At 37.7% G+C, this 26,706-nt stretch overlaps 1 protein-coding gene and 1 long non-coding RNA gene across 3 annotated transcripts; one reads left to right on the top strand and one right to left on the bottom strand.

Annotated features, from left to right (window-relative positions):
* Positions 1-476: 476 nt before the first annotated feature.
* On the bottom strand, positions 477-8,967 carry LOC140858517 (uncharacterized). Of its 2 annotated transcripts, XR_012142072.1 has the most exons (4): positions 8,636-8,967; positions 1,230-1,284; positions 844-943; positions 477-709 (listed from the first exon to the last, which is right to left on the bottom strand). It is a non-coding gene; the product is annotated as an uncharacterized lncRNA (long non-coding RNA). The 2 variants fall into 2 exon arrangements; XR_012142071.1 differs by lacking the exons at positions 844-943; positions 1,230-1,284.
* A 10,867-nt stretch (positions 8,968-19,834) lies between these two features.
* Positions 19,835-21,946, top strand: LOC105047019 (membrane protein PM19L). Its single transcript, XM_010925792.4, has 4 exons — positions 19,835-20,012; positions 20,101-20,320; positions 20,426-20,471; positions 21,571-21,946. The coding sequence occupies exons 1-4, from the start codon at positions 19,886-19,888 to the stop codon at positions 21,655-21,657; spliced, it is 480 nt and encodes a 159-aa protein (XP_010924094.1). The 5' UTR covers positions 19,835-19,885; the 3' UTR covers positions 21,658-21,946.
* Positions 21,947-26,706: the final 4,760 nt, after the last annotated feature.

Raw genomic sequence — 26,706 nt, 5'->3', positions numbered from 1 at the left:
GCACAAGGCATCCTATAATAGAGATAGAAATAGTAAATAAGAAACTGAAAATTTCTCCCATCCAATTGGCTAGATGTACATCCTGAGCAGCAAAAGAAATTCTCATCTTTTTTTCTCCTGAATCAAAATTCCCAACCACCAATGGATTTCTGCATCAGTATAAACAGATGACTGATACACCCAAGAGATACCACCCTTAGGAGTATACCACATGGCCGACCTGCAAATTACCATCACCGTAAATTATTTTGCATCTACCTTATGGCTGAAGCCACCATGAACAGCTTTACATTACCGCACTGGATAAAAAAGGTAAAATACTAGAGTGCGATGCACTGGGGGGGAATACACAGGTGAAATACATGAATGTCACGTATCTGAAGAATATGTAGTCGAGCACCGCAAGTAAACAAATATAACAAAGATGCGCCAAAAAAGAAACATATATAACAAAGAATTAGACTGCACTATATTAGTCATGTAACTGAACCTGAATAAATATATATGGAACTGCCTGAATCATTCACTGGATGTCAATATTATGGTACAAAAATATATGTATATGGCTCCCGGACCGGTGGCTTCATTCCCTAATTCTCCAAACATGTCCTTGTCTAATGCAATATATCTGCTTATAGTATCAGAAGGACGAGAATCTAGCTCTCAATGCAAGATTGTATGATTGTTGCAGCTCAAACCACCATCATACCTAAAAGTGAGGAACATTCCATTAGGAGAAATACAACTTAAAAAGGGGGTATTAGCCCTATGATTCAGAAAAGATAAAGTTCTTGAGGAAAGAAAAATGTCACATCTGTGTTCTATAATACAGCATGGACCGACCAAGGTCACAAAAATTTTTGCAAGATCACCAACACAACAAGCTCTAGCTCTTAAAGGTACTGTGATTCTGTGAAGGAGTGTCATTGAGACTCCCAAATCCCTGAAAAGAAATGCATATGCTGCATGCTTAAATGGGGCCTTCCAATAATGCTACCATAGTTAACTTCTGCGATTACTCAATGCACCATACTCATTCAATATTAACAACAGAACTAAAAATGCAAAGCATCCGGCTGCATAAAATGAAACTTGAAAAATAATGAGATGAGAAAACACATCAAATACATCAAAGAAGTTAAACATTATAAAATCACAGGCAGTGACACTTAATTCAAAATCCTATAATCAACAATAGACGACAATGAAAATGATAGAGGATCAATTACAAGTTGAAGAGCTTTATGACAAATCTGGCACATTTTCTTTCTTCTGGTATGTGATCTGAAAAATAAATAAATAAAATTACTGTTACTGAAATAATTTTTGTGAGTTGTCTGTGAGCAAAGAAAATTTTAACCTAATTTTATTCATGGTTTCAAACTTTTCTTTCCAACATAACATATTTAAACCAACATTCAATACTGAAATTGTAACAACCCAGACCTCATCCCAAACGCCTAGCTAGAAGGTGTTATCTGGTTCCTTAGCTTTATACAAGTACCTAAGATCTGCCCCATGCATAAACAATTTGAAAACTCCCCCCGTTTAAGCCCTGAATCTAGCTAAGTGTCCAAATCCATTCAAATCCAATCATAAATACCACCAACCCATGGTTGACCCAAACAAGGCCATGCTGCAGCATCCCCTAATCCACATAGACTATGGGCTGGATCTACTATGATACCATATATGCAACCTAGGACTTCACCCCCAAAAAGTTAACCGAAAAGTGTTGTTTGGATTTCTTGACCTCATATAAGCATCCAAAATCTATCTAGTACATAGCCAATATGGGACTACACATGAGTGCACAAGCTTTCACAGAAATATTTTTAAATTAGCAACTGCCAGCGAAGCTAGTTGGCACCCATCTCTCCGTAAGAGAGGTCACAGGTTAAAACTTCAAACCTAAGTGGTGGTGAATAACCAAAAGAATTAAAACTTGGAGATTTGTTTGAGTTTCATTATTTCCCTAATTACCGCTCTCCTTCACCTGGCTCTCATCTCTCTCTATAGTCATCCTAGTTCGTGGTGGATTTCAGCATTTATCTTTGTCGCATGTTGCATTGCTGCCTGCCGCAGGCTGCATTGCTGTTATAGTGATCTTTTTCATAGGACCAATTTAGTATCCCATCAACAATCTAATGCCCAGCCTCTGTAAGTGGGATCAGATGGGTTTTATTTTTACACCTTCCCCTCTATTTATTCAAATGTCAGAATGCACTACAAGTCCCACAAATTTTCTATGTTGTATAGCTAATACTCAACTACCAGTTTCAATAAATGGATCTGATAATAAGGGACGATGCAATTCTAGCTAAACTAAATTCAAAGCTTCTTCTGCATGAACACAAGGACTTGTCGTTTTCTCATTTCCTTCTACAAGCAAGATGAGAGGAATAAGCTGTAACAACTCCCGATCAGTTTATAGCATGTCCTTAAACTGAAGATGCATGACACATCAATCATGTTTCAACACCATCCCATGGAAGATCAGCTCAATTGCATGAATGGGGTCTAGACCAAAAATGCTGAACTGTCCCAAGCCGAGCGGTTCAGATGCACCAAACCAGCCAGCCAACAAAATGAGACTGTTTGGCCAATCGAAATGGTTCGAACACCCCCTCCCCCCCCCCCCAAAAAAAAAAAAGAAAAAAATCTATGAACCCTAGCTAGCATCTTCACCCTCGATCAATGCTGACACCGATGCCAAACACCTTAACCCCCGACCCTCTTCACCCCATTTGTGTTCAACTTTGATCTTCCCCACTCTATGAATCCTAGCTGACATCTTCACCCTTGATCGACACTGACGGATGCTGACACTGTTGCCCTCAATTGATTCCAGCACTATCCCCCTATAGGCATTTGGATTGGTACGATCTCTCCCACCCCCTTCCCCGTTTCAGGTTCTCCTCCTCCAAGGGTCAGGGTTAGGGTTTCTCCCTCTCATCCCAATCCTTTGTCTCTGATATACCTCAGCTTGCTACGGTACATACCAATATTGTATCAAACCAGTAGCCAATTGATATGGCCAAAAATACTAGTCAGCAAACTTTTGTTTAAACTATTGTAATTGTATGGATAGAGTTACTCTTCCAACATTGTGATCTCAGTATTTTCGCAGATCCTCCAAACTCACTCTTCAAGCCATATAGTATCAAATTCATAAATCATGTCACATGATTGTCATTAAATTTTCAAAAAAAGTATTCCACAGAACATGAATTTCACTGCTCCTATTAATCACATTATGAAATCTGAAAATAAAAGAAGTATCGAATGGTTAAGCCCTAATCTGAAAATGTAAACTATAAGGCTTTAAAACATACAAAAGTTAAATTACAATAACCAAAATATGCTAAGATAAAGCCAAGTATAAACAATAGGCTATAGCTAACTCTCATGATTAGAAACATTAAAATGAAACCATGAAGATAAGATGATCTTGTAGAGAAGTGATAATTTGATAGATTATGACCTCCTCCCCCTGAATAAAACTATTATGGATATTCATTATAAGCTTGTAGCACTACAATCTAAGAATCATTTGCTACATTTTTTGAGTAATGTGGCCTTGCAGCCCCCACTTCCTTTCAGTAATAGTTCATTTTTTTTCTTTTTCTTTGAGCAATGAAGCAATTTTCCCAGTTTTTTGGGTTGGTGTTGTACCATGATATAACATGCATTGGTATAGTTATTGCACATCTTCCCATGTTTTGGTGTTAGCACATGTGCTTACATCCCAATATCTGAATCATGTCAAATTTCTTAAATTGGTGCTCTTGGACCTGATTTAAAAACCCAATCACTACCACCAGCTGCAAGAACAGGCCTCACACCATTAATTACATGCCACCAAGCAATATCATCAATTGCTTACTATCGATTTAGTTATCCATGATGAATCAACCAATTGCATCACCTTTCCAAACAATGGTCATTTCTCCCATCCCTAAATAATGGAGGTTTTTCTCCAAACCTTGTTGCTAGAATTAGGGGCAGGCATGTGAGTGGATTTGGGTGCAGGGAAGTGGATATTTAAGAGACATGTTCAGTCAGGAAAAATGTGCTGTTTCTAGATTTTGGGAAGATTAGTTACAATGTTACAGAATATTAAAAATTTGATTGAATTACATCATTAATTATTCAATGTTGTAGGATAGAGAATATTAAAATGTAATATTATTCAGTTGTTTCATCTTCTGTATTACTGATAAATACTTCTTTAATATTATTGCTAACTTTAAAAAAAATCTTTATTGAGGATACAAACTTATTAGAAATTGATTGATTCATGTAACCAAAATACCATCACTCTTGATTTCATACATAAAGAATGGTCATGAGCATGCTTAAAAAGGTGCAATGCTGGTGAAACAATCGATGGAAATTAAAAAGTTCACTGGTATAAATAACAAAATTTAAGATTGATAATGTAAATATATATATTTCTAATCCAAATTTAGAACCCAGCACTAAAATCATATGTTTCACACAGTTTTTAATGCCTCCTCCCTTAAACAAACTCTAAGAAGCAACTAAACCCCACTTTCAATTATCATGAGATTCATGTGAGAACCACATCATATTCAAATTTCAAATAATTCAAACCACCAGTGGTCCTAAGAATCCACAACCCAAGAATCAAAAATGTAAAGTCTCAGAGACATTTCTAACTCGCAATAAATATGTGTCAAAAAAAAAAAAATCAGAGATGGATGTGCATATGCCATAAAACTAGCTAAAAGGGATGTTCGCCCTTGTTCCTGTTCTTAGCAAAGGCACGACACATGCATGCTAGCATGCAAAAGCTGTGCGTTCACTATTTAAGGAATCTAGTCCAACATATTACAAATTCAAGCACTAATTAGGCACTTCACAAGGATTGTAGGGGGTCTAGGCTTACCAAGCAACCATCACCATGTGCTCACAGGATTCTGCAATAAGCCTATGGTTCCATTCTACTGGATTTTTCCTTTGCCTTTAAAATAATAATTTGATGTTTCATGTAGCTAAAAACTTTATGAAATAGGCTATAAAATAAGCAACATGTTGCATTACTTTAGTACTAGACAATGTGAACAAGGTTAGAAAATTGGGAAGTACAAGAAACATTAAGCTTCATTGGATATATCCATATGTTGTCATAAGTTCTTCTCTTTTTTTTTTTTTAAAGCAAAAAAAAAAAAAAAGAAAGAAACTAACAACTAAGTTATGAGGCTAGAAAAGTAAACTAGCTGGAGTACAAGCTAGGTCTGTTTTCTAGCAACTGAATGGGCTAAGCAACCCAAGTACATGATACGGTAAAGCATTATGCAACAATTCTTATAATTGATGGAATTGAATTACTTATCCTTGATGGAATTTTTTGATATTCCTGGTCCGTCCCCTTGACTCATGGAGTGCTTATCCATACTTTCATTAGCACACCTTCCAAGACAATCCAATTTTACCCTATAGGTTGACTATTTTATCAACTATTATTTTTTATGATTAAAACCTTTTCTCCACTTCTATGACCAAAGCCTTTTCTCCACTTTAGTTCTTACCTATTTGCTGCCTCCCTCCCTCAATCCCGACTTCACCATGGCACTCATTGTGTCTAGATCAAGAGCATGGTTCGATTAACTTAACAAGCCCTTTCCTTCACCAAAACCCCATGACATTAATGTACCCCCAACACGACTCCAGTATTAATCCTCCCTCCACCATTTGAGATCTCTCCTTCCTAGTCGCTGCATATCCTTAGGCAAGCCTGTTAATAGCAAAGCTGACCACCCTTCACCCTTAAATTGGCAATCATGCCTGCTAGCAGTTTCATTGACCAAATGCTGAAAGGCAACAACCATGAGGGCATTAGTAACCTGCTTGATGAGACAGCAAGGAAAGCATAGCAGTTGGTGGCCTACGAGCTCCACCATTTCTCACCTATGGAACTCTCTTCACCATCACCACATCAACACACTCTTCCACCCTCTTGGTCATCATCAACAAATAGTGCGAGGGCGAAAAAACCATTTGCAAGATTCAAGCATCAAAGAGTCCTGACATATCGACGAAACCCTTGATGGTGATTGGACTAGATAAAGGGAGATGGCAAAGAGGAATTTGAGATCAAATAAAGAGATGGGGTTTCTCATTTTTCCTTATATTTTATATAGTGGAACTGCAAGTTGACATGGAGCAGTTCAAATAGTTGAACCACTCTAAGTCAACAGGTTGAATCATTCATAGGCAAATCCGGCCCCCAAAATTTGCCCAACCCATGACAGCACATAGGTGATGGATCAAATGGGACATCTTGATAGATCAACAGGGTTTCGGAACACTGCTTCCATTATTTCTCAAATGCTTTCTAGCATATTCTGTCTTTATATTCAACTATTTATCATTTAATCCTCGTTATAGTACATAACACTCACTGCTTGTTGATTTTTATTTGTAAGTCTACTACAAAGCAACTTATTAACAAAAACACTTGAGAATTTAATTCCTCCTATATTCCGCCATCACAAAAGATCTATGGCAGGTTCAATGAGCCTTCCATTTGTCCTTGATCTTAAAAACTGATTATTGTTCTTCCATAAACAGGTTCAAGAAAACAAATAAATAGCCCAAAACAAAATTTAATCCCTTTCCTAGGTTCTTCTATGCATCACCATCTATCCCTAGATAGTCAGACCTCAAGTCTAGTGTTGCTCAAGTGCCTTAAATAACAGTTGGGCGATGTTTGGTTGCTGAATAGCCAACCACCCTCTAAATAGATTTAACCATTAGTGTTTAGCTCCTAACCAAGGAACAAGTGAATAAAGTTGTTTGCTATTTGGTCGGTGCTTAATCCACCATTAATGCCACTGCTAAGAGGAAGGGAGGTAGCAACACACCTCTGGAGAGCTCGTGGCAACCAAGAGACACTACTAGAGCCGGAGAAGAAGGCAGCTGCTACACGATAGGGACAGGGCATCCATGGTTCAAGGTCGAAGAAGATGATAATTGAAAAGTCAAGGCAAGATCAGGCATGAAGGAGACCTCAGCAACCAATGCCAATCCAAGATCCAGCAGTGGTGGTTCTCTGGCCAGCCAAACCCAACAAAGAGGAAGATAGACTGAATTGGGCTCAAACAAGGACTACAAAAAATCCACAGCAGCTACTCAACCATGAACAAGGCTCATGAAGGGACCCATGCATGTGTCTCAAGTCACCAACAAGAGGCGACAAAGCAGCCAGCGAGAGGGCCTCTACAAATCTGGAACCAAGGAGAAAAGAGAGAGGTAGCAGTGACTCAGGGACAGTGAGGTGAAAGTGAAAAGGAATGATAAATTACCGACACCAGGGGTAAAAAGGGGGTAAAATAAAGGCTAGAGGAGCTTCCAGCCCCATGAATAAAGTTAGCCAGGTTAACTGGCTTTTCTCCCCTTTCACTGAACAAAGTTATCCGTCAACTTTTTTGGTGTTGTTTGGCTGGTTAAGCTGGTAACTTTCTCTTATCCACCACCTAACCAGGAATCGAACACTGCCTTAATATTTGCATTATCAGATAAAATCAATTTTTTTCCCATTTTCATTTCATTTTAATATCTTCAAGTAAGATGTCTTCTCGAACTTTTTATTACATACATTTACTATTCACAAGAGTTCTACATACTTTTCAATCATAAAAAAGAGTTCTACATACTTTCTGAGTTATTATTTACATGTACCACATAAATTTATATTTCTATTTACTTTCTTATGTTATCAATCGAATAGTCACCAAGAACTGGACTTTCTATTTACTTCTGAAGGTGAATGTGACTGCAGCCTATAGTGATAAAATATTTGTTAGTTTGCAGAAGTAGTTACTTTTTGTGCAACTTGTTGTAAATATGTCCTTTATTATGCTACAACTATGGAGGCGGTGGCAGTGGGAAATCTGTTTTGGTGCTTAAGGAAAGAAGATTGGCAGTGACTGTAGGCGGTGGCAGTGGGAAATCTGTTTTGGTGCTTAAGGAAAGAAGATTGGCAGTGAATGTTAAGGTACAAGATAGAGGTAGGTGGAGAGATAGCGGGGAAAGTTAAGGACCTGAAAGCATCCATAGTCAAGGTACAAGATTTATCAAAGTTCACATAAGACTAAATATATAAAAAAAATACATCAGTAAATGTCTTTCCCTAAAATACAAAACTCTCTTGTGGGGCAGTGATAACAAGAAGTTTCCTAGCGGCACGGAGTGCAACTCTGTCTCCCAAAATCCCATTTTTTCCCTCTTATTTCTAGTGTCTCGCTATCGAGTACTTACTTTCCTTCGTTCCGCTTTTTAATTTCCCCCCTTAATTAAAAAAAAAAAAAAAAAAAAAACAGCGTCTAACAATTTTTGTTGTCAATGTAGGCACTAATGCGGTCCAAGAAACCAACAAATCGCTCTTTCTTTCATGAGCAAGCAAACATTAGGCACTAATGCTATCCTAACACCGTCCCATTTTCCATACGCTCCAATCCATGAATAAATCCTGGTAACTCCTCAGGAACCAACCTAACATCACCAACCATTCCCCGCCCATGAACAAGTAAATAGATCAAAATGCAACCACCACTAAATGGAAAGAGACGTTTGAGCACGATAGTAGCGGCAAGAGGTGTTCTCATACCTTCTTCTCCGCGTAGGACGTCCTCCTCTGGGAGAAGGAGAGGTAGAGAAGGAGGGGGAGGACGGGCCTGCCATGGCGATGGGAGCCGGGAACACCTCCGTGGGTCCAAAACGCCGACAATGTTTGGTTTGGTGGGGGATGGGAAGCAGACGGAAGAAAAGAAAAAGGCAAAAAAAAAAAAAAAAAAGAAAGGCGTCTTCCTCCCTCCCTCCGAAACCCTAACAGAAATTAAAACAAGGCCCTCTCTCTCTTGGTTGGCTTTCTTTCTTTTAGGCGGAGAAAGAGAGAGAAAGAGAGACAGACGACAGAGAGAGACAGCGTCATGTCAGCTGTTTTCCCTGCCGACGAGGCTGCCTGTCTGCTCTATTCCTTGCTCTCGTTTTTTTCCTCTGTCTTTTTTTTTTTTTAATTATTATTTTTTCAGTAAGGCTGGGGACGGCTGGCTTGGAGGAGGGCGCGAATCCCCAGGATTTGATTTTTCCGCATCTAAAAGCGTCTAAAAGGAGAGATGGAAAGGCGGGGGAGTTATTTTTAAAATAACTTCGTTGGCAGTTTGCAACTCCGTTCGGCCCGATTCGCTCGGCCACGTCGTGCGGGGTGGTGCGACTGGTTTGCTTAGGGCCATTGCGAAGCGACGGGATCGCACAAACAACGCTAGGTTGCGCCTGGTTTATTGGCCGGTTTACTGTGATTATCTTTTTCGATTTTAATGAAGATCTCCACTTGTCCATTTTATATATATATATATATATATATATATATATGTATTGCAAGGCAAATTATATTATCCTGATCTTTAAAAAAATTGTGCAAACAATTTTTTTGAGGACCTGCCAAGTGAATAAAAGAAACCATAAAAACATCCTCAGGGGCTGCCATGGAACCCAATTTGCTAAACAATAGAAAGCTGATTGAGGCTTGGCCTAAAATAATCAAGATTGAGGGGCTAGGGTTTTCAAGCAATCAAAGTGGGGAATAAAGAAAGAGAGTCAAAAACAACACAATTTTTTGGCTTCCAAATTTGTCAAAAAGTATTGACAAACAATTTCTACACGCACACACAAAAAAAGCTATTCCCTTGGCAATATATCAGTAGAGTTCCGATCCTCTACTATGTATTTTGTACCGTAGAGTTGAGAAGCTCTTGATAGCCACCACATCCTCGTGGATGGTTGCTGCGTTCTCGAAATAAAAAGGATCGCATTATATATATATATAGAGAGAGAGAGAGAGGTGGCAATATAGCTATCCAAGTTGTACGGTCTTTTACTTTGTAAAATCCACGATAGTGAATTCGGATTCACAGGAGGAACGATTGCTTTACCTAAATAATATTAAAATAAATATAAAATTAATATATCTTTCAATTTATTTACAGAAATGATATAAAATAATAAAATATTATTTCAAATAATATTTTTTTGATAAAAAATATCATTTCAAATGACATTTCTTCGTTCCACGTCATCTCCTCCCTCCATCCCATGTAGAATCAAAAGATTAAAAAGATCAAAAAAAAATCATCATTTGTAATAGCATTTTTGAGAGTATCATTTTAAATGGCGTTATCAAAAATATCATTTCAAATGATATTTTTGAAAGCGCCATTTGAAATGACATTTTCAAAAATACCATAACAAATAGCATTTTCTTGGTCACATCTCCCTTCCATTCAAAAAAATTTAAATTTTTTACCTATTTACGGTTAAATTTTAAAAAAATTACCAAAATAATGCCGAACTCAAATTATTTACGAAAATACTGCTAAAAAAAAAGTGCCTTTTGAAAGGACGACTTTCTTTGCCAACTCACCAACCTAACCACCAGCTGGGGGCCAAATGGATGAGAGAAATGAGTTGCTCTTTGATAAAGCAGTTTATAAGTTGCCCTTTCATAGAGCGACTCTTCCCTTTTCTTTGCCAACTCACCAACCTAACCACCAGCTGGGGGCCAGATGGACGAGAGAAATGAATCGCCCTTTGATAAGATGGCTTTATAAGTTGCCCTTTCGTAGGGCGATGCTCTCTTTTTTTATATCCTCATTTACCCGTCTTTATAAGTCGTCCTTTCATAGGATGACTTTCCCCTTTTCTATATCTTCATTTATTTTACTCTACACTAATTTTAAAACATAAATATAAATAAGCAAATATTATCTATTTGGAATCAATAAAAATATCAGAAAAATTAAAATCCAAGTCATAGATTTTAGTTCAAATTCTTCCCTTTTCTATATGCTCATTTATTTTACTCTTTATTAACTTTAAAATATAAATATAAATAAGTAAATATCCTATTTGGAATCAATAAAAATAACAAAAAAATTAAAATCCAAGTCGATTTTAGTTCAATTTTTTTTCAAATCTGAAACTTTTAAAACTTTCGAACGAACAAATTAAAGGATCTCAAAATTTATTAAAAATTATTTTATGACTCATTAACATAATGACCATCAATTTTGGTTTCAAAAAAATATATATTTTATATAGCCTCCATGTAGGTGCTAGTTTTCTGACTTAAAAAAATTTTCAGCACAAATTGTGTTCAACTGGCTTCAACAAATTTTAGCAAGTTTAATTCAAAGTAGTTTATAATTGAACCAAAGAAGTTTGAATTAAACTTACATTTTTGAAGTCAGTTAGGCATAATTTATGACTATTTGGCGTTACGGATTCTGAAAAACTTTTAAGTCAGAAAACTAACACCTATATGGAGGGCTATATAAAATATATATTTTTTTAGAACCAAAATTGATGGTAATTGATCCTTGGATGTTAGTGAGTCACAAAATAATTTTTAATAAATTTTGAAATCTTTTAACCTATTCGTTCTGAAAAAAGAAAGTTTTAAAAGTTTCAAGTTTGAAAAAAAAAATTGAACTAAAATCCAAGTTTTAGCTTCTTATTCTTAAAGATTTTTTTTTTTTTGATATTTTTATTGATTCCAAATAGAAAGTATTTACTTATTTATATTTATATTTTAAAATTAATATATAATAAAATAAATAAGAATATTAACTTAAAATAAAAAAATAAAAATAAGAGACATAGGCGCCTACGTCCCTGATGTAGACGCCTACATCCATTCTATTGGTTCCGATTTTAGGTACCTTCATTCCACCACTTTTATATTCATTGGATCTAAGGCACCGAATTAGTCAATTTCATCTTCTTTCCCTTTTCTTTTCATTCCTCTCAAAATCTCTAGCTTCCATCTCCATAACCATCATACCATCTCCACTCACATCTTAAATCTCAAACCAAAAATCTTCTTTCCATCTCCGGCCAACCTTTGAAAGATGGCTCCAAAGATACGTCTTTCCCAATGCCAAAGATGCGTCTTTCTAGTCAGCTATCCTCCTCTAGGACATTCTCATCTACCCGTCCATCCTCATCTGCTCATTGCTATCATCCTGCTGTTCAAGCTGATCCGAAGTATTAGATTATATTCTGTGGTGCGATGATGTAGTAATTTTTGGTTGTATATATCCTGTGATGCGATGATGTTACATGTCTATATGAGGCGATCATCTTTCTAATTCTTCGATACAACAGACTAAATTATGAATGTCCTATCTTATATCCTACACTGCTGAAATAAGATTGTCCAATTTTTGCTCGAACGAAGAAGAACTATGTATCCCGCTATAATCCATACGTGCATTGCTCTCTCCTGAAGATGATGACTGAAGAATAGATACAACCTCTCGAGCGATTGTACTGACCATATTTGAAGTCACCTCATTTGCTCAATAGGTTCTATACCCTCCATAGACCTAGAAGGTCCTGCTTCACTCCTCCTCCTGGAAGAAGGTCCTGCTTCACTCCTAGCTCTTTCTTCCTCCGCTGAAATATTTTCGTCCATATATTTTCTCCTTCCATCCTTTCTAATCCACTTACCATCAATTTTAAACCAGTGCATTCTGTGCTGGGCTCTTTCATTGATTTTGCTACCTCTATCTAATTTTATTGATTGTTCACCCTGAATTCTTACTCCATAATATTTAAAGACATGGGTTACCATCATGACATAAGGCAGAGACGTCTGTGCCCTACCCATCCCTTTTTGCATAACCTTGATTATCATTCTTGGAAGGTTGAGTGTGATATATTTGACTACATGATACATAATTGCTAAATCCTTCTCTGTTACAGTATCAAATCCTTCAGCCCGAGGTTGTATAATCCAGCAAATAATTATATGGAGTAGTCTTATTTCAATATTTAAATATCTTCCATGAATTTTCTGGAATTGATCATGATCCTCTATCCCAATAACAATTTCTACTCTTGTAGTTCTATCTCTTCTACTATCTCGTAGCTCACCTATGGTTGGAAGTTTTAGAATTTCTCCTAGTATTTCATCATCTAAATAATTTTTTTTTTTCTCTTAAATGAAGATGATACGGTATGCTCTTTAAATGAATATTTTCATAAAATTTTTTAATTAACTTCATAAATATTGGGACTTCAGCAGTGTAGATAAATTTCCATCCCATGGCTCTAATTAAGTTTGCAATCTCAAATCCCTCTGAATCTAAAAAATTCATATCAACAATACGGCTAGAGAGAATATTTTTATCACTTACTGGAGTTCTCGGAGGAAGTGATCTTGAAGAAGGAGTTCTCGGAGGAGGTGATCTTGAAGGAGAAGGTGATGGTGCTTTACTTGCTTCTCTTCCTCTTCTCCTTCTGCTTTCTTCTCCACTTTTGCTTTCTTCACTTCTGCTTGCTTTTTGGCATTGGGGAAGACGCATCTTTGGATCCATTGGCCGAGAAGGAGATGAAAGGAGGTTTTTAGCTTGAGAAAGAGATTTTTTATTTGGATTTAAAAGGTGAGTAGAGATGATTGCGAGGATAAGAGCTAGAGATTCTGAAAGAAATGGAAGAAAAAGAAGATAAAGGAGTGGATATTCCGAACTAATTCGATGATTTATAAATATATAAAAGTGATGGAAGAAGCCACCTAAAATAAGATCAGATGTAATCACCTAAAATTATAAAACAACCCAGATATAGGTGCCTACATCTAGGATGTAGGCGCCTACAATCGAGATGTAGCCACCTACATCTGGGTCATAGGCGCCTACAACCCAGATATAGGCACTTAAGGTGCCTATGCACCTACATCCTGATCCCTCTAGACGCCTATATCCTGGCTCACTCCTGTTGGGTTATAGGTGCCAAGCAAGTCACGGGTGAGTCATGGGTGCCAAGCAAGTCACGGGTGTAACATGCAAGCATAAGTGCACATCAGGATGTAGGTGTCTATATAAGAATGTAGGCACCTACATGCTTACATCCTCATGTAGGCGCATACATGAGGGATGTAGGCGCCTACATCCCTCATGTAGGTATCTCTGTCCCCCTTCTTACTGTGATGTAGGTGCCTACATGAGGGATGTAGGTGCCTACATGCCTACATCCTCATGTAGGCGCATACATGAGGGATGTAGATGCCTGCATCCTCATGTAGGTATCTCTGTCCCCTTTCTTTCTATGTTTTATTTATTTACATTTCGTTATTTTAAGTTAATATCTTCATTTATTTTACTCTCCATTAACTTTAAAACATAAATATAAATAAGAAAATATCTCTTATTTGGAATCAATAAAAATATCAAAAAAATTAAAATCTTTAAGAATAAGAAGTCAAAATTTGAGTTTTAGTTCAAATTTTTTTCAAACCTGAAACTTTTAAAATTTTTTTTTCAGAACGAATAGGTTAAAGGGTATCAAAATTTATTAAAAATTATTTTATGACTTACTAACATCCAAAGATCAATTACCATCAATTTTGATTTTAATAAAATATATATTTTATATAACCCTCCATATAAGTACTAGCTTTCTGATTTAGAAAATTTTTAGGATCCGTAACAGCAGATAGTCACCAATTATATCCAACTGGCTTCAATAAATTTTGACAAGATAAATTTAATTCAAACTACTTTGAATCAAAGATTGAATTATAAACTACTTTGAATTAAACTTATCTTGTCAAAATTTATTGAAGCCAATTGTAACTATCTGTCGTTACGGATCCTAAAAATTTTTTAAGTCAGGAAACTAGCACTTATATGAAGGACTATATTTTATATATAAAATATATATTTTTTTAAAATCAAAATTTACGATAACTGATCTTTGGATGTTAGTGAGTTATAAAATAATTTTTAATAAATTTTGAGATCTTTTAACCTATTCGTTTTGAGAAATGAAAGTTTTAAAAATTTCGGATTTGAAAAAAATTTGAACTAAAATCTAAGTTTTGACTTTTTAATATTCTTAAAAATTTTAATTTTTTTGATATTTTTATTGATTCCAAATAAAGGATATTTGCTTATTTATATTTATATTTTAAAGTTAATAATATTAACTTAAAATAAAAAAAAATATTATTTACAGAGAAAGAAAGACATAGAAGAAAAGAGGAGAGTCGTCCTTTGAGATATAGAAAAGGAGAGAGTCGCTCTATCAAAGGACGATTTATAAAGCCGCCTTATCAAAGGACGACTCATTTCTCTCTTCCACCTGATCTCCAGCTGGTGGTTAGGTTGGTGAGTTGGCAAAGAAAGTCATCCTTTCAAAGGATGACTTTCTTCTGAGCAGTATTTTTATAAATAATTTGAGCTCGATATTATTTTAATTTTTTTTTTAAAATTAACCGTAAATGAGGGGGTGTAACTAAGAAAATACCATATGTTATGGCATCTTTGAAAATACCATTTCAAATGGCGCTTTCAAAAATGCCATTTGAAATGACATTTTTAAAAATATATATATTTTTTTTTGATCTTTTGATTCAATGAGAGACGGGGGGAGGAGATGACATGAAGTGAAGAAATGTCATTTGAAATGGCATTTTCTATCAAAAAAAACATCATTATAGTTTTGCATCGTTCCTGTAAATAAATTAAAAAGTGCATTAGTTTTATAAAAAAAAATTGATATTATTTGAATAAAGAGCACTGGGAGCAACGTTATGCATAGGGATGTGACTACTAGGACAAGCCCTAATTCATATTTAGATATGTTGGGGTGGATGTCTGGCCAGGACACCACCTCCCAAGATCCTTTCAGTACCACGCGATGCAGCAGGAAGAAAGAAGAAATAAAACAAAAGAAAAACAATCAAAATACGTGGATCAGCCACAAAATGGCTTGCCTCCACGGGGCATGCAAACTTCACTATGAAAAAAAAAATTTACAAGAGGAGACCTCACCCTCAACCCTTGTACACCCAATTCTCTCTCACCTGAAGTTTCCCTCACAAAAGCTCTCTCTCTCTTGGAGACCCCCCTGAACCCCTGAAGAGCCTGGCGACCGCTGTCCAGGAGCCTCCTGCTTCTTCTCTCACAGCGCTCTCTCCTCTCTCTCTCTTCTCGGGTTCGTATGGCGGCGAGAAAACGAACCACTCACCCCTCTGTTTCGTCACAGGCCTTTTTAAAGGCTTAAACAGAGTTTAAACCTAATCTAATTAGGTTTAAGAGTCCTAAACAAGCCAAATCAGCATCCCACACCGTCGGATCAAGACCGGGAGCCACCTGGGCCGTTGGATCGCGCTCCAGTCCACAGAATAGTACCGTGGACCGCAAGAAATGCATGGAAAATGCCCACGCGGTCCACAGGCCGCGCCGTGGACCATCCGGTCCACGGTGGACCGGGGCAAGGGGGCCAACAGGCCGCTGGCCTGGGCCGGCCCGCGCGCGCGGGCCTGCGCGCCCCACGCGCGCCCGCCTGGACCGCGGGCCTGGGTCGCGCGTCCCGCGCGCCACCGCCTGCGGCCGTGCCGCTGCCGCCCGCCGCCTGTCGCCGGCGGTCCTCCGCCACCTCGATTCTCGTGCCGACTTCAAAAGCTCGTATCTCCTCCATCCGAGCTCCGATTCAGATGATCTTAGTCTCGTTGGACTCCGTTTTTCGCCGCGAACCTTGCTGTGGGCTCAATGTGGGCTGAATCTTGAGATGTCAAATCCTAACAATCTCCACCTCGACTCGATATTCGACCTCCTCTAAACTCCGAGAGCTTCTGGATCTCCTCGCCCCCATGCCCTGGGGCAATCGCCTGCTGATCATGGATGGGCAAACATGAGAGTCGAGCCAGGCTGCTCGATCCCATCTCCATCGTATGCTGTGCTCTTCCTGATCTGAGACCTGCTCGGAACATCATCCTGCGGCAATAGGAATCTCACCTTGCGACGTCGCCTCTCGTCCTCTCGAGTCTCCTATCTCGTGCCTGATCCACCTCCTGGAGCTCCACCTCGCTCTGGGCTCCACCTGGCTCCCGAAGCTCCACCTCGCACTGGGCTCCCTGCCAGGTAATAATGTCCTCTGCTCCCCTTCTTTCCCTCCAGCACAATTCTATTGCCGCGTAGCACCCTCAGGATTCCTCCACCAGCTACCGTCCTGTAGTCTCTCGAATCCAGTCTGCTAAGTGAGATAAGATTCTGCCTGAAATCGGGTATGTATCGGACCTCCCCCAATCTCCTCACTGCACCGTCATGTGTCCTCCAGCTGACCGTCCCAATGCCTCTGATCGCACAGCTCGATCCATCCGGCAGATATACAGTGCTCTCACTGTTCTCCAGGGAGTCAAACTGCTCCTCTCTGCAACACACATAATAGGGCATGCTGAATCTAATATCCACTGCTGGGAAGAAGTAGATATCTCGTCAGATATCTTCAGGACATCTCCATCTGAATCACTGTCGGCCGTCGCTACAGCAGCCACCGTCCAATTTTTCAGTTGAGGGCAATCTCTAGCTAGATGCCCCAACTCTTCACACCGGTAACACCTGGTTTTGCTTAAGTCCCTCCTGGACTTAGACCGCCCTCGTTGCGATCTCCTGTCGCTCCGTCTACCGCTTCCTGCACCTCCAGAAGCCACCAAAGCTGAGCTATCGATACCTGAGCTCGAAGTTGGGTTCTCCCTCCTGAGAACCTCGTTCTGGAGTATCGCCGCGGTGACCTCGTCCATCTTGATAGTGCTCTTCCCCATTAGAAGAGCAGTCACCAATGACTCGTACGAAGAGGGAAGCGACGTCAGCAAAACCAGCGCCCTGGTCTTCTCCTCAACGTTCTCGCCAACGCTGAGAAGGTCGGTGAGGATCTTCTGGAAGTGGCTCAGATGCTCCAGCACGTTCTGTCCCTCAGTCATCCGCAGTTAGTAAAACTGCCTCCAGAGGAAAAGAGTGTTGGTGAGAGACTTCGCCATGTACAACTCCTCGAGCTTCGACCACAGCACCGTCGGAGAAGTCTCGCTCAGTACATGGATCACCACCTCATCCGTCAGGTACATGCGGATGGTACTCACCGCCTACATCTGTAGCTGTTTTCAATCCCGCACCTCCATGGTGGTCGGCTTCTCATCGCACAAGAGAGCATCGATCAACCCCTGTTGGATGAGCACGTCCTTCACCCTTGCCTGCCACAAGGAGAAATTGCTCTTACCATCGAACTTGTTGATCTCCATCTTGATTGTTCCTGTTTTCTCCATCTTCAGTCTTGCTCACCACCACTACCATCTGCGTTCTTGTACCGCCTTGCTCTGATACCACTTGTTGGGGTGGATGTCTGGCCAGGACACCACCTCCCAAGATCCTTTCAGTACCACGCGATGCAGCAGGAAGAAAGAAGAAACAAAACAAAAAAAAAACAATCAAAATACATGGATCAACCACAAAAGGGCTTGCCTCCACGGGGCATGCAAACTTCACTATGAAAAAGAAATTTTACAAGAGGAGACCTCACCCTCAACCCTTGTACACCCAATTCTCTCTCACCTGAAGTTTCCCTCACAAAAGCTCTCTCTCTCTTGGAGACCCCCCTGAACTCCTGAAGAGCCTGGCGACCGCTGTCCAGGAGCCTCCTGCTCCTTCTCTCACAGCGCTCTCTCCTCTCTCTCTCTTCTCGGGTTCGTACGGCGGCGAGAAAATGAACCACTTACCCCTCTGTTTCGTCACGGGCCTTTTTAAAGGCTTAAACAGAGTTTAAACCTAATCTAATTAGGTTTAAGAGTCCTAAACAAGCCAAATCAGCATCCCACACCGTTGGATCAAGACCGGGAGCCACCTGGGCCGTTGGATCGCGCTCCGGTCCACGGAATAGTGCCGTGGATCGCGAGAAACGCGTGGGAAACGCCCATGCGGTCCACGGTGGACCGGGGCAAGGGGGCCAGCAGGCCGCTGGCCTGGGCCGGCCCGCGCGCGATGGCCTGGGCCGCGCGCCCGTCTAGACCGCGGGCCTAGGTCGGGCGTCCCGCGCACCGCCGCCTGCGGCCGCGCCGCTGCAGCCCGCCGCCGGTCGCCGGCAGTCCTCCGCCGCCTCGATTCTCGTGCCGACTTTAAAAGCTCGTATCTCCTCCATCCGAGCTCCGATTCAGGTGATCTTGGTCTCGTTGGACTCCGTTTTTCGCCGCGAACCTCGCTGTGGGCTCAATGTGGACTGAATCTCGAGGCGTCAAATCCTAACAAGATAGAAGATGCGAGAATTCACTATTAGCTGAAGCAAGTAGAGACTCCTAAATAATCAAACACCTCAGCACTTTAACATCAAACACCTATAGCAGGCAAAAAACTACTCGCATATGTATTCTTTAGAGTTCGGAAGCAATGCATTTTAGATTTACTTTAGGTTGTCAACAACTAGGAGACAATGTACTCTCCTAGATGCTTTACTGGGTGCAGAAAACTTTTTCTACCCAAAGTGAAGACAACATTCCCTGGTGCCTTAAATTTTTCTAGTGTCTGAACTTGTTCTAACAAAATGCCCTCGTGTCCATTGAGTTTCAAAGTAAGAAATTTGAAATTTTGATAAGAGCATGGAAATTTCTGATGATAAGACATGACTGCGTTTTGCCTGAAAGTACTCAAAACTAGTTCAAAAGAATACCACCGGAAGTCAACATATCAGCATTACACACCAATTACACTTATTGACAGCTCAGGAAAGAGCTAAAAAAAATTTTCCTATCCTTTAGCAAAAGATGGGCTTAGCTATTAGAAGAATAAAGTGCAAGCCTTACGGCCGCATAGAATTCCCTCCAATGTAAGGAACTGATTCGATTCAAAAGAACAATACTAAACCCCTTCGCCTTCGTAGCCCGACAAACACTCGATCCTTCCATCACCCCACAAGAAAAGAACAGAGTCTAACTGGCAAACTCGCAATATATATCATCAGTTATTCCATCAAAGCTTCCATCATCCTCATCTTCTTAAGTTCAGGTATCTCACATTGTTGCATCTAATCAATGGCCGGGGATGGTGTAAAGCCTATTGCTTCTCTTCTTCTAGTCCTCAACTTCTGCATGTATGCCATAGTGGCAACCATTTCAGGTTGGGCCCTCGACGTTGCCATCCATCGGGGTTTCACCATAGGTAAGGATCATCACTGTATGGTATGATGATTTCTTTCTTCTTTTCTTTCAGAAATTTATCATTAGTTTGGTGGTTTTGGAACTGGCAGGACCGGGATTTGAAGTTCCAGCTCACTTCTCGCCGATATTCTTTCCAATTGGGAATGGCGCGACCGGTTTTATGGTGATATTTGCACTGGTAGCTGGAGTTGTTGGTGCAGCTACAGCCATCGCCGGAGTCGACCACATCCGCTCCTGGAACTATGATAGCTTGCCATCGGCAGTATCTTCTGGTATTGCAGCATGGGCTCTTACTTTACTTGCAATGGGGTAAGTCAAAGTTTCTTCATGTGTTCTAATGAACATTTTGGCACAAGAAAATATCACAGAACTCTGACCATGAAGAGAACTAAAATGTTCCATTGATACTTGCAGTTTGGCATGCAAAGAGATTGAATTGGAGGGGAGAAATGCTCGGCTGGTAAGGGAACACCAGCTATTTGTCTCCATAAATTCCTGCTACTTGTGGATGTTTAGATGGATTTTGTTATGTGAATGATGTTCCTTATGGAAGGAGAAGTTGGTCTGCAAGTTTAGGCCTCTGTTGGTGGAAAGTGCGTTCATTATTGAAAATAAAGCAACCATTCTTTTAAAATAGGTCTCAGTATTAACCTAATTTGGAATCTGGATCTAAATTTTAGACTTGGTGCTAACATGCTCCAATTAATAGTTTTTGAGCAATATCTAGGATTTAAATACTGGACCTCCTTCAAAAGCAAGTCCTTAAAGAAATGTGCTGACCAACAGAGCTAATAGTTGTTGGGGTGCTCAATTTAATGTCAAGCTGGACTGGCACTAAACTCGACCCATTTGCAGGCCTATGCATTAGCATAGGTGCAAATGGTTAATAATTTAGAAGAGAATTGCATAGAACATTAGAAGGGATTAGTTGTCTTTAAGATAGATATAAGATACTGATGATTGCTTCTTCTTTATTTTCTTTGGTCAGCCATATGCTTTGGTGATTTCCTTTATTTTCCAGGTTAATAAGAAGTTTGTAATTTGTTTATGCATATTTCTTTCTGAAAAAAAAAAAAGGAAGATTAATTTATGTGTATAAAGGAATCCAACTTGATTGAACCTTTCAAAGAAAAACTGGAAACCGCCTAGTTTTATGTACATGAGAGGCATCCTCAACTGACAACTATTATGGTTTCTCCAATTACTTCATAAAACATTTCAATTAGCTTCTTTACTGGCTTCCACTGCAATTACAAATATGAATGCTTTGATAATTATGGGATTCTAGAGTTGAAAAGAAAAAACAAAAGAAAATATTAGGGGTTTGTCTCTTCTCCTCTGTAGAGGAAAAGGAGGGGAAAAGAGAGCCTCATTGATCTCATGTTAAAAATCTAATCAAAAGTGACATGTTCTCTAATTTGTAAAAAAAATGAGAATGAAAGATGTCTCTGATATGACTATTTTCTTTTATAGAAGATAAAAGAATAAAGTTACAATGGTTACAAGCTCTCCTCTCTCTAACAATTCTAGTTTGCTTAATTATACATTGGATTTTGCAGAGAACCATAGAGGCTTTCTTAATCATTCTTTCAGCAACACAGCTCATATACATTCTTGTCATACATGGAGCAAGAACAAGGGCTTGAAAGCTGAAACTGTTTGGACTGAAGGTTTCTTCATCATCATTTTTTCTCATCGAATTCTCCAGACCTCCTTTATGCATTCCAAGTGAGGTCAGAGATTATTGGCTTGTGCTGTGTGATTAAGCATGAATACTCAAGGCTTGGGCTTGATGTTGTTGGAGTGACTTTAGTATGGATGTGTCCTAGTAAATGTGCAAAAGATATATCATTACTTAAATGTTCGACAGATACGATATTACCTTGAACTTATTATTTTTTGTGTGGTGATTCTTTTTTCCAGCTTGAATTTGGGTTCTTTTGCATGCTTGGCTATGAGGCCATTAAGGGGAGAACTTTATAAAGCACCCCAAATGCATGTTGGTGTCAAGATAAGCTCTAGTTCTACCACAATTTGATTACTCCATATATGATCAAATTGTAGCCTTATTTTAAGCGTGGATAAGCTTGATTTCTTGCAAGTAAGTTTTTGTTTTTTTTTAAAGAATAATTCTTGCAAGTGGCGTTGAAGGTGAAGATAATCCTTTATCAGAGTATGAATCGTCTGAAGAGTTACAAAAGATGTATCCTACTTTGTGTGACCATACCAATCACCTCATCTTCTTTCTGTGGGCATTTTTCATCATGAGCTCATCTGGATGATTGGTCCGAAGCAAGAAGACAAGATAATTAGTACGATGTATGACCATGTTGGTGCATCTAATTTCTTAGCGAGCTGAGAGTCATCCTTTTGACTTTTCAGTGCCTATGTTGGTCTCCTTATACTCTGTGAAGCTGACGCCCTAGTAGTCCAGAAATCGTGGCACAAATTAAGTGAGCAGATTTGAGTCATTGTGAGAATCTTATACAAAGTTTAAAAGGCTTCTTTGGAATATCTAGTGAATAGTTTCTAGGGAACCAAAATAATTTAGCCTACCAAATTATGGCATTTGTTTGGGAAGAAACTTGAACATTGAGACATTCTTTCTAAAAGAAATCCACTATCTTCTGCATTTTTGATAAAATAATAGGCAATATATCCGAATTTTATAATTCAAGTACCTTCCTTTTAAAATAAATAACGGATAGAAATAGAGGTGAAAGTAATATGGATATTATCCATCTAGATCTTCGTATCCAAATCAATTTGGATATGTAAAGAAATTTGAGGATCTGACTCACGTCCGGATCCGAATCCATATCCATCAAAGAAAAATAGATATGAATATAGATAGATAATTATCCGATCCGTATCCGAATATTCGAATTTACGTGTAATCCTATATAATTTTATATAATATTTAATAATTTTTAAAAAAAATATATAACCATATAAATATGTTATTAACTTGAATCATCATCTATTCAATAATATTTTTTATTCCGTAGTCATCAAATTTAATTATTTAAGTTATATCCATAATTATATATATGCTTCTAGTATTCGAAATATATCCGTATTAATTTAAAATAAATATGAATATAAATTTTTCATTCGAATAATATTCATATCTATATTTGCATTTCTAAGATAAAAATATAGATATAGATATACTGATATTTAATCTGTATCTAATCCAGTTTCAGATAAAAAAAGTTATTATACAGGTATCATATCCATAGATTCTTTGTTTCCCGCATTTATCCATTTTTGGCCCATTTTTCTCGATTATTTTTTTTTTTATAGTAGCTTGATTAACAATGGTGTACTTGGATGTAGGCCGTCTATGGCCTAGAAATGGATCCCTGGAACAGGGTAGCAAGTTTCCAGTAAACCTTATTCATGGAACCAATTGTTCTAGCAAAAAAGGATCTCGAAATAATGCCTAACATTTTTATAGTATACCACAAATATATTTGATATTAAATACTAAATTAATGCTAAAATTATATGAGAAAATTGGTTGAAAGGGATAAAATCTCATATATATATATATATACAAATCACATAATTTCTAGGACAGTAAGAAATATAAGTCTCATAAATTTAGAAATAGCTAAAAGACATGCACAATAATAATGGAAGTCAACAATAAAATATTTCATGGTTGTCGAGAGCACAAGTATGGAAATGGATCAAAATAACCTACGATCGTAAAGAGGATAAATATGGAAATAGATCCTAATAATTATCCATAATTATAAAGTGCATAAATATGAAAATAAATCCAAATAATTATGATAAGATGATAGTGGTGCGTGTACTTGACTAAATTTCCTAATAAAAATATAGACAAAGAACTCGTAATTATAAAGAGTACAAGTATGGAAATAGATCTCAATGATAATGGAGAAATGAGAGCATAATTGGTTGCCTAGTACTCCTCCAGCTGGTATATATAAAGTGGAAAAACCCCCAGCTTGTACATTACCATATGAAATTTCGCTTTACTAGGTACCTTGGTGAAGATATCTATAAGATGATGTTGAGATGAAATAAAGTGATGGTACCATTTTGTAATTTCTTTCAATATGATCGTCCAACTTGATATGTCCAGTCCACTCATGAAACACCGGGCTGGCCATCATGTATAAGGCTGTTTGACTGTCACTGGGGAGTTGCATCTACTATGGTATGTAATACCAAGCTTCAATGGCAAGTATCGTAACCATACAAGTTTGCATATGATGTTGGTCATGGCATGGTACTCTGCCTCAATAAAAATGTCAGGAGTTCACCATGAGATTATATTATTGCTAAGAAAGTCACTTCATGTAGACTTCTTCGTGGGGGTATCCATGGAGGAAGGTGCTGTTCGCCTCATACCGGTGGAGTTACATTTTCTTTATGGAAGCAACAGCAAGAAATCAACGGATTATGACCCATTTGGTGATCGGTGCAGCATAATCAAGGCCTTTGATTTGTGTGAAACCTTTAGACCTGAGAGAAATCATTGCCTGGATCACGCCCAAGTGGACCGGTGCAATTCTCGGAAGCATATGCGCGGTGGATAACGTACGATCTAAAATTTATAAAATATGAAGATTAATGTGACATGTTGTCCACCGTGAGATTTGGGTGGCCTATCCGGTATGAAAAAATAATTGATCAGAAAGGTTCTACCAAATGTACCTTACACTATTCAATAACAAATCATTACAATGTCAAAAAAAAATATTTTTTTTATTCAAAAAAAATAAAAATTCTCAATTGGCCAATCATAGTTAACGAGAATTTTTTTTTTATTTAAAATTTTTAATAAAGCTTAGATCATGGTGCAAACTTTTTCACTAATAAATGATGTATTAGCTTGTTATTAGATGATGTAAGGTATATACGATAAAATCATTCTAAACAATAATTTCTCATTGATAGGATCATTGATGGGTACAAAGCTCTTTCAGAGCTGCAAAAGTATTGTCGGGACCATGTCGAGGAGAAATTATTGGTTATAACAATTTTATTATTTATATTTTACATCGTTCAATAACAAACCGGCACATCATCTAAGAAAGTGAACTTTTCTCGTTCCAAAAAAGTAGAAACTTTCAACGGACCAATCATAGTTAATTAAAAAATTTTTCATTTAAAACTTCCAATCAAGTTTAGATAATAGTACAAATTTTTTTACTAATAAATGATGTGTTGACTTATTATTAGATGATGCAATATATATATATATATATATATATATATATATATATATATATATATATATATATTGGTTGTAATAATTTTATTATTTATATTTTATATCGTTCAATAACAAACCGGCACATCATCTAAAAAAGTGAACTTTTCCCGTTCCAAAGAAGTAGAAGCTTTCAACGGACCAATCATAGTTAATTAAAAATTTTTTCATTTAAAACTTCCAATCAAGTTTAGATAATAGTGCAAATTTTTTTACTAATAAATGATATGTTGACTTATTATTAGATGATGCAATATATATATATATATATATATATATATATATATATATATATATATATATAGTAGAATCATTCTATCAAATAATTTTTTTCTATCAATATAGTATTTTATTCTGCACATTCATTTACACTCAAAAGAGTGCTTACCAAGTAGAAGAGATGCAAATGGTCCAGATGTGCTTCAATTGAGAAGCACGTGACTCAGTAGCCTTGGCACGCCTCCAATTTTTTGTGCCTGACAACCTCACCATCATACAAGGTTCAATATGAGAGGAATATTGGAGAGAAAAGAACGGCAGGATAAATTTTTTTTTGAATCGAATATATAATATACAATGAAAGATAGGATATGGTTTACTAGCTAGATGGAGGGGTATCTGAACATTATAATGATGGATTGGTTGATATAGTTGATAAGCTTTACATAATAGATACAAACATAATATGAGAATCTATATGGATGAATATTTAATTTCATGTCATTATTTATTGAAAAGATATTGGATACTTATATAAGATCAAGATATGTAAATAATACCTTTTCATTAATCTTTTTGAATGAGATCCTGAATTGTCATAAATGGTATCAGAGTCAATCTAGCCCAAATATATATGGATCTTTAGCTTGACAAGGATACCGAAGCTTAAATAGGAGAAATATGTGAGAATCCATATGGATATATATTTAGTTCTACATCGATTATTTGCTGGAAAGATCTGGATACTTATATAGGATCAAAGAACCTGAATAATATCTTTCAGCTAATCTTTTTGAGTGACTCTCTTGTGTTGTTACACATAATCTCTCAAAATAAGATGACTTTTTGGTGGGTTGCATGAGTAACATATAAGGAGAGTGAGTTGGATGGGTGCAATAATTTGAATAAATTAATTTTGTATTTGATTGAGGTCATCAGAGGGTGAATGGATAAGGTTGGAAGGATGGATGGTCGCCATCTATTCTTTAACTCAAAAAATTAAAGAGAATCGATGAAAAAAGAAGATTGTCCATTCACTTGGCACGCCTCCAATTGGCCAATCATAGTTAACGAGAATTTTTTTTTTATTTAAAATTTTTAATAAAGCTTAGATCATGGTGCAAACTTTTTCACTAATAAATGATGTATTAGCTTGTTATTAGATGATGTAAGGTATATACGATAAAATCATTCTAAACAATAATTTCTCATTGATAGGATCATT

The sequence above is a fragment of the Elaeis guineensis genome, chromosome 6 (assembly GCF_000442705.2).
Source record: "Elaeis guineensis isolate ETL-2024a chromosome 6, EG11, whole genome shotgun sequence".
Taxonomy (NCBI): Eukaryota; Viridiplantae; Streptophyta; class Magnoliopsida; order Arecales; family Arecaceae; genus Elaeis; species Elaeis guineensis.
Note: the sequence above shows the minus strand (reverse complement) of the source record. Positions and strands in the feature narration are given on the sequence as shown.

Excerpts from the sequence above, each read along its gene's own strand:
- LOC105047019 (XM_010925792.4), top strand. The coding sequence starts at position 19,886 with ATGGCCGGGGATGGTGTAAAGCCTATTGCTTCTCTTCTTCTAGTCCTC. Across the intron at positions 20,321-20,425 it reads CTTACTTTACTTGCAATGGG|TTTGGCATGCAAAGAGATTG; the intron begins GTAAGTCAAAGT and ends TGATACTTGCAG. Across the intron at positions 20,472-21,570 it reads AGGGGAGAAATGCTCGGCTG|AGAACCATAGAGGCTTTCTT; the intron begins GTAAGGGAACAC and ends TGGATTTTGCAG.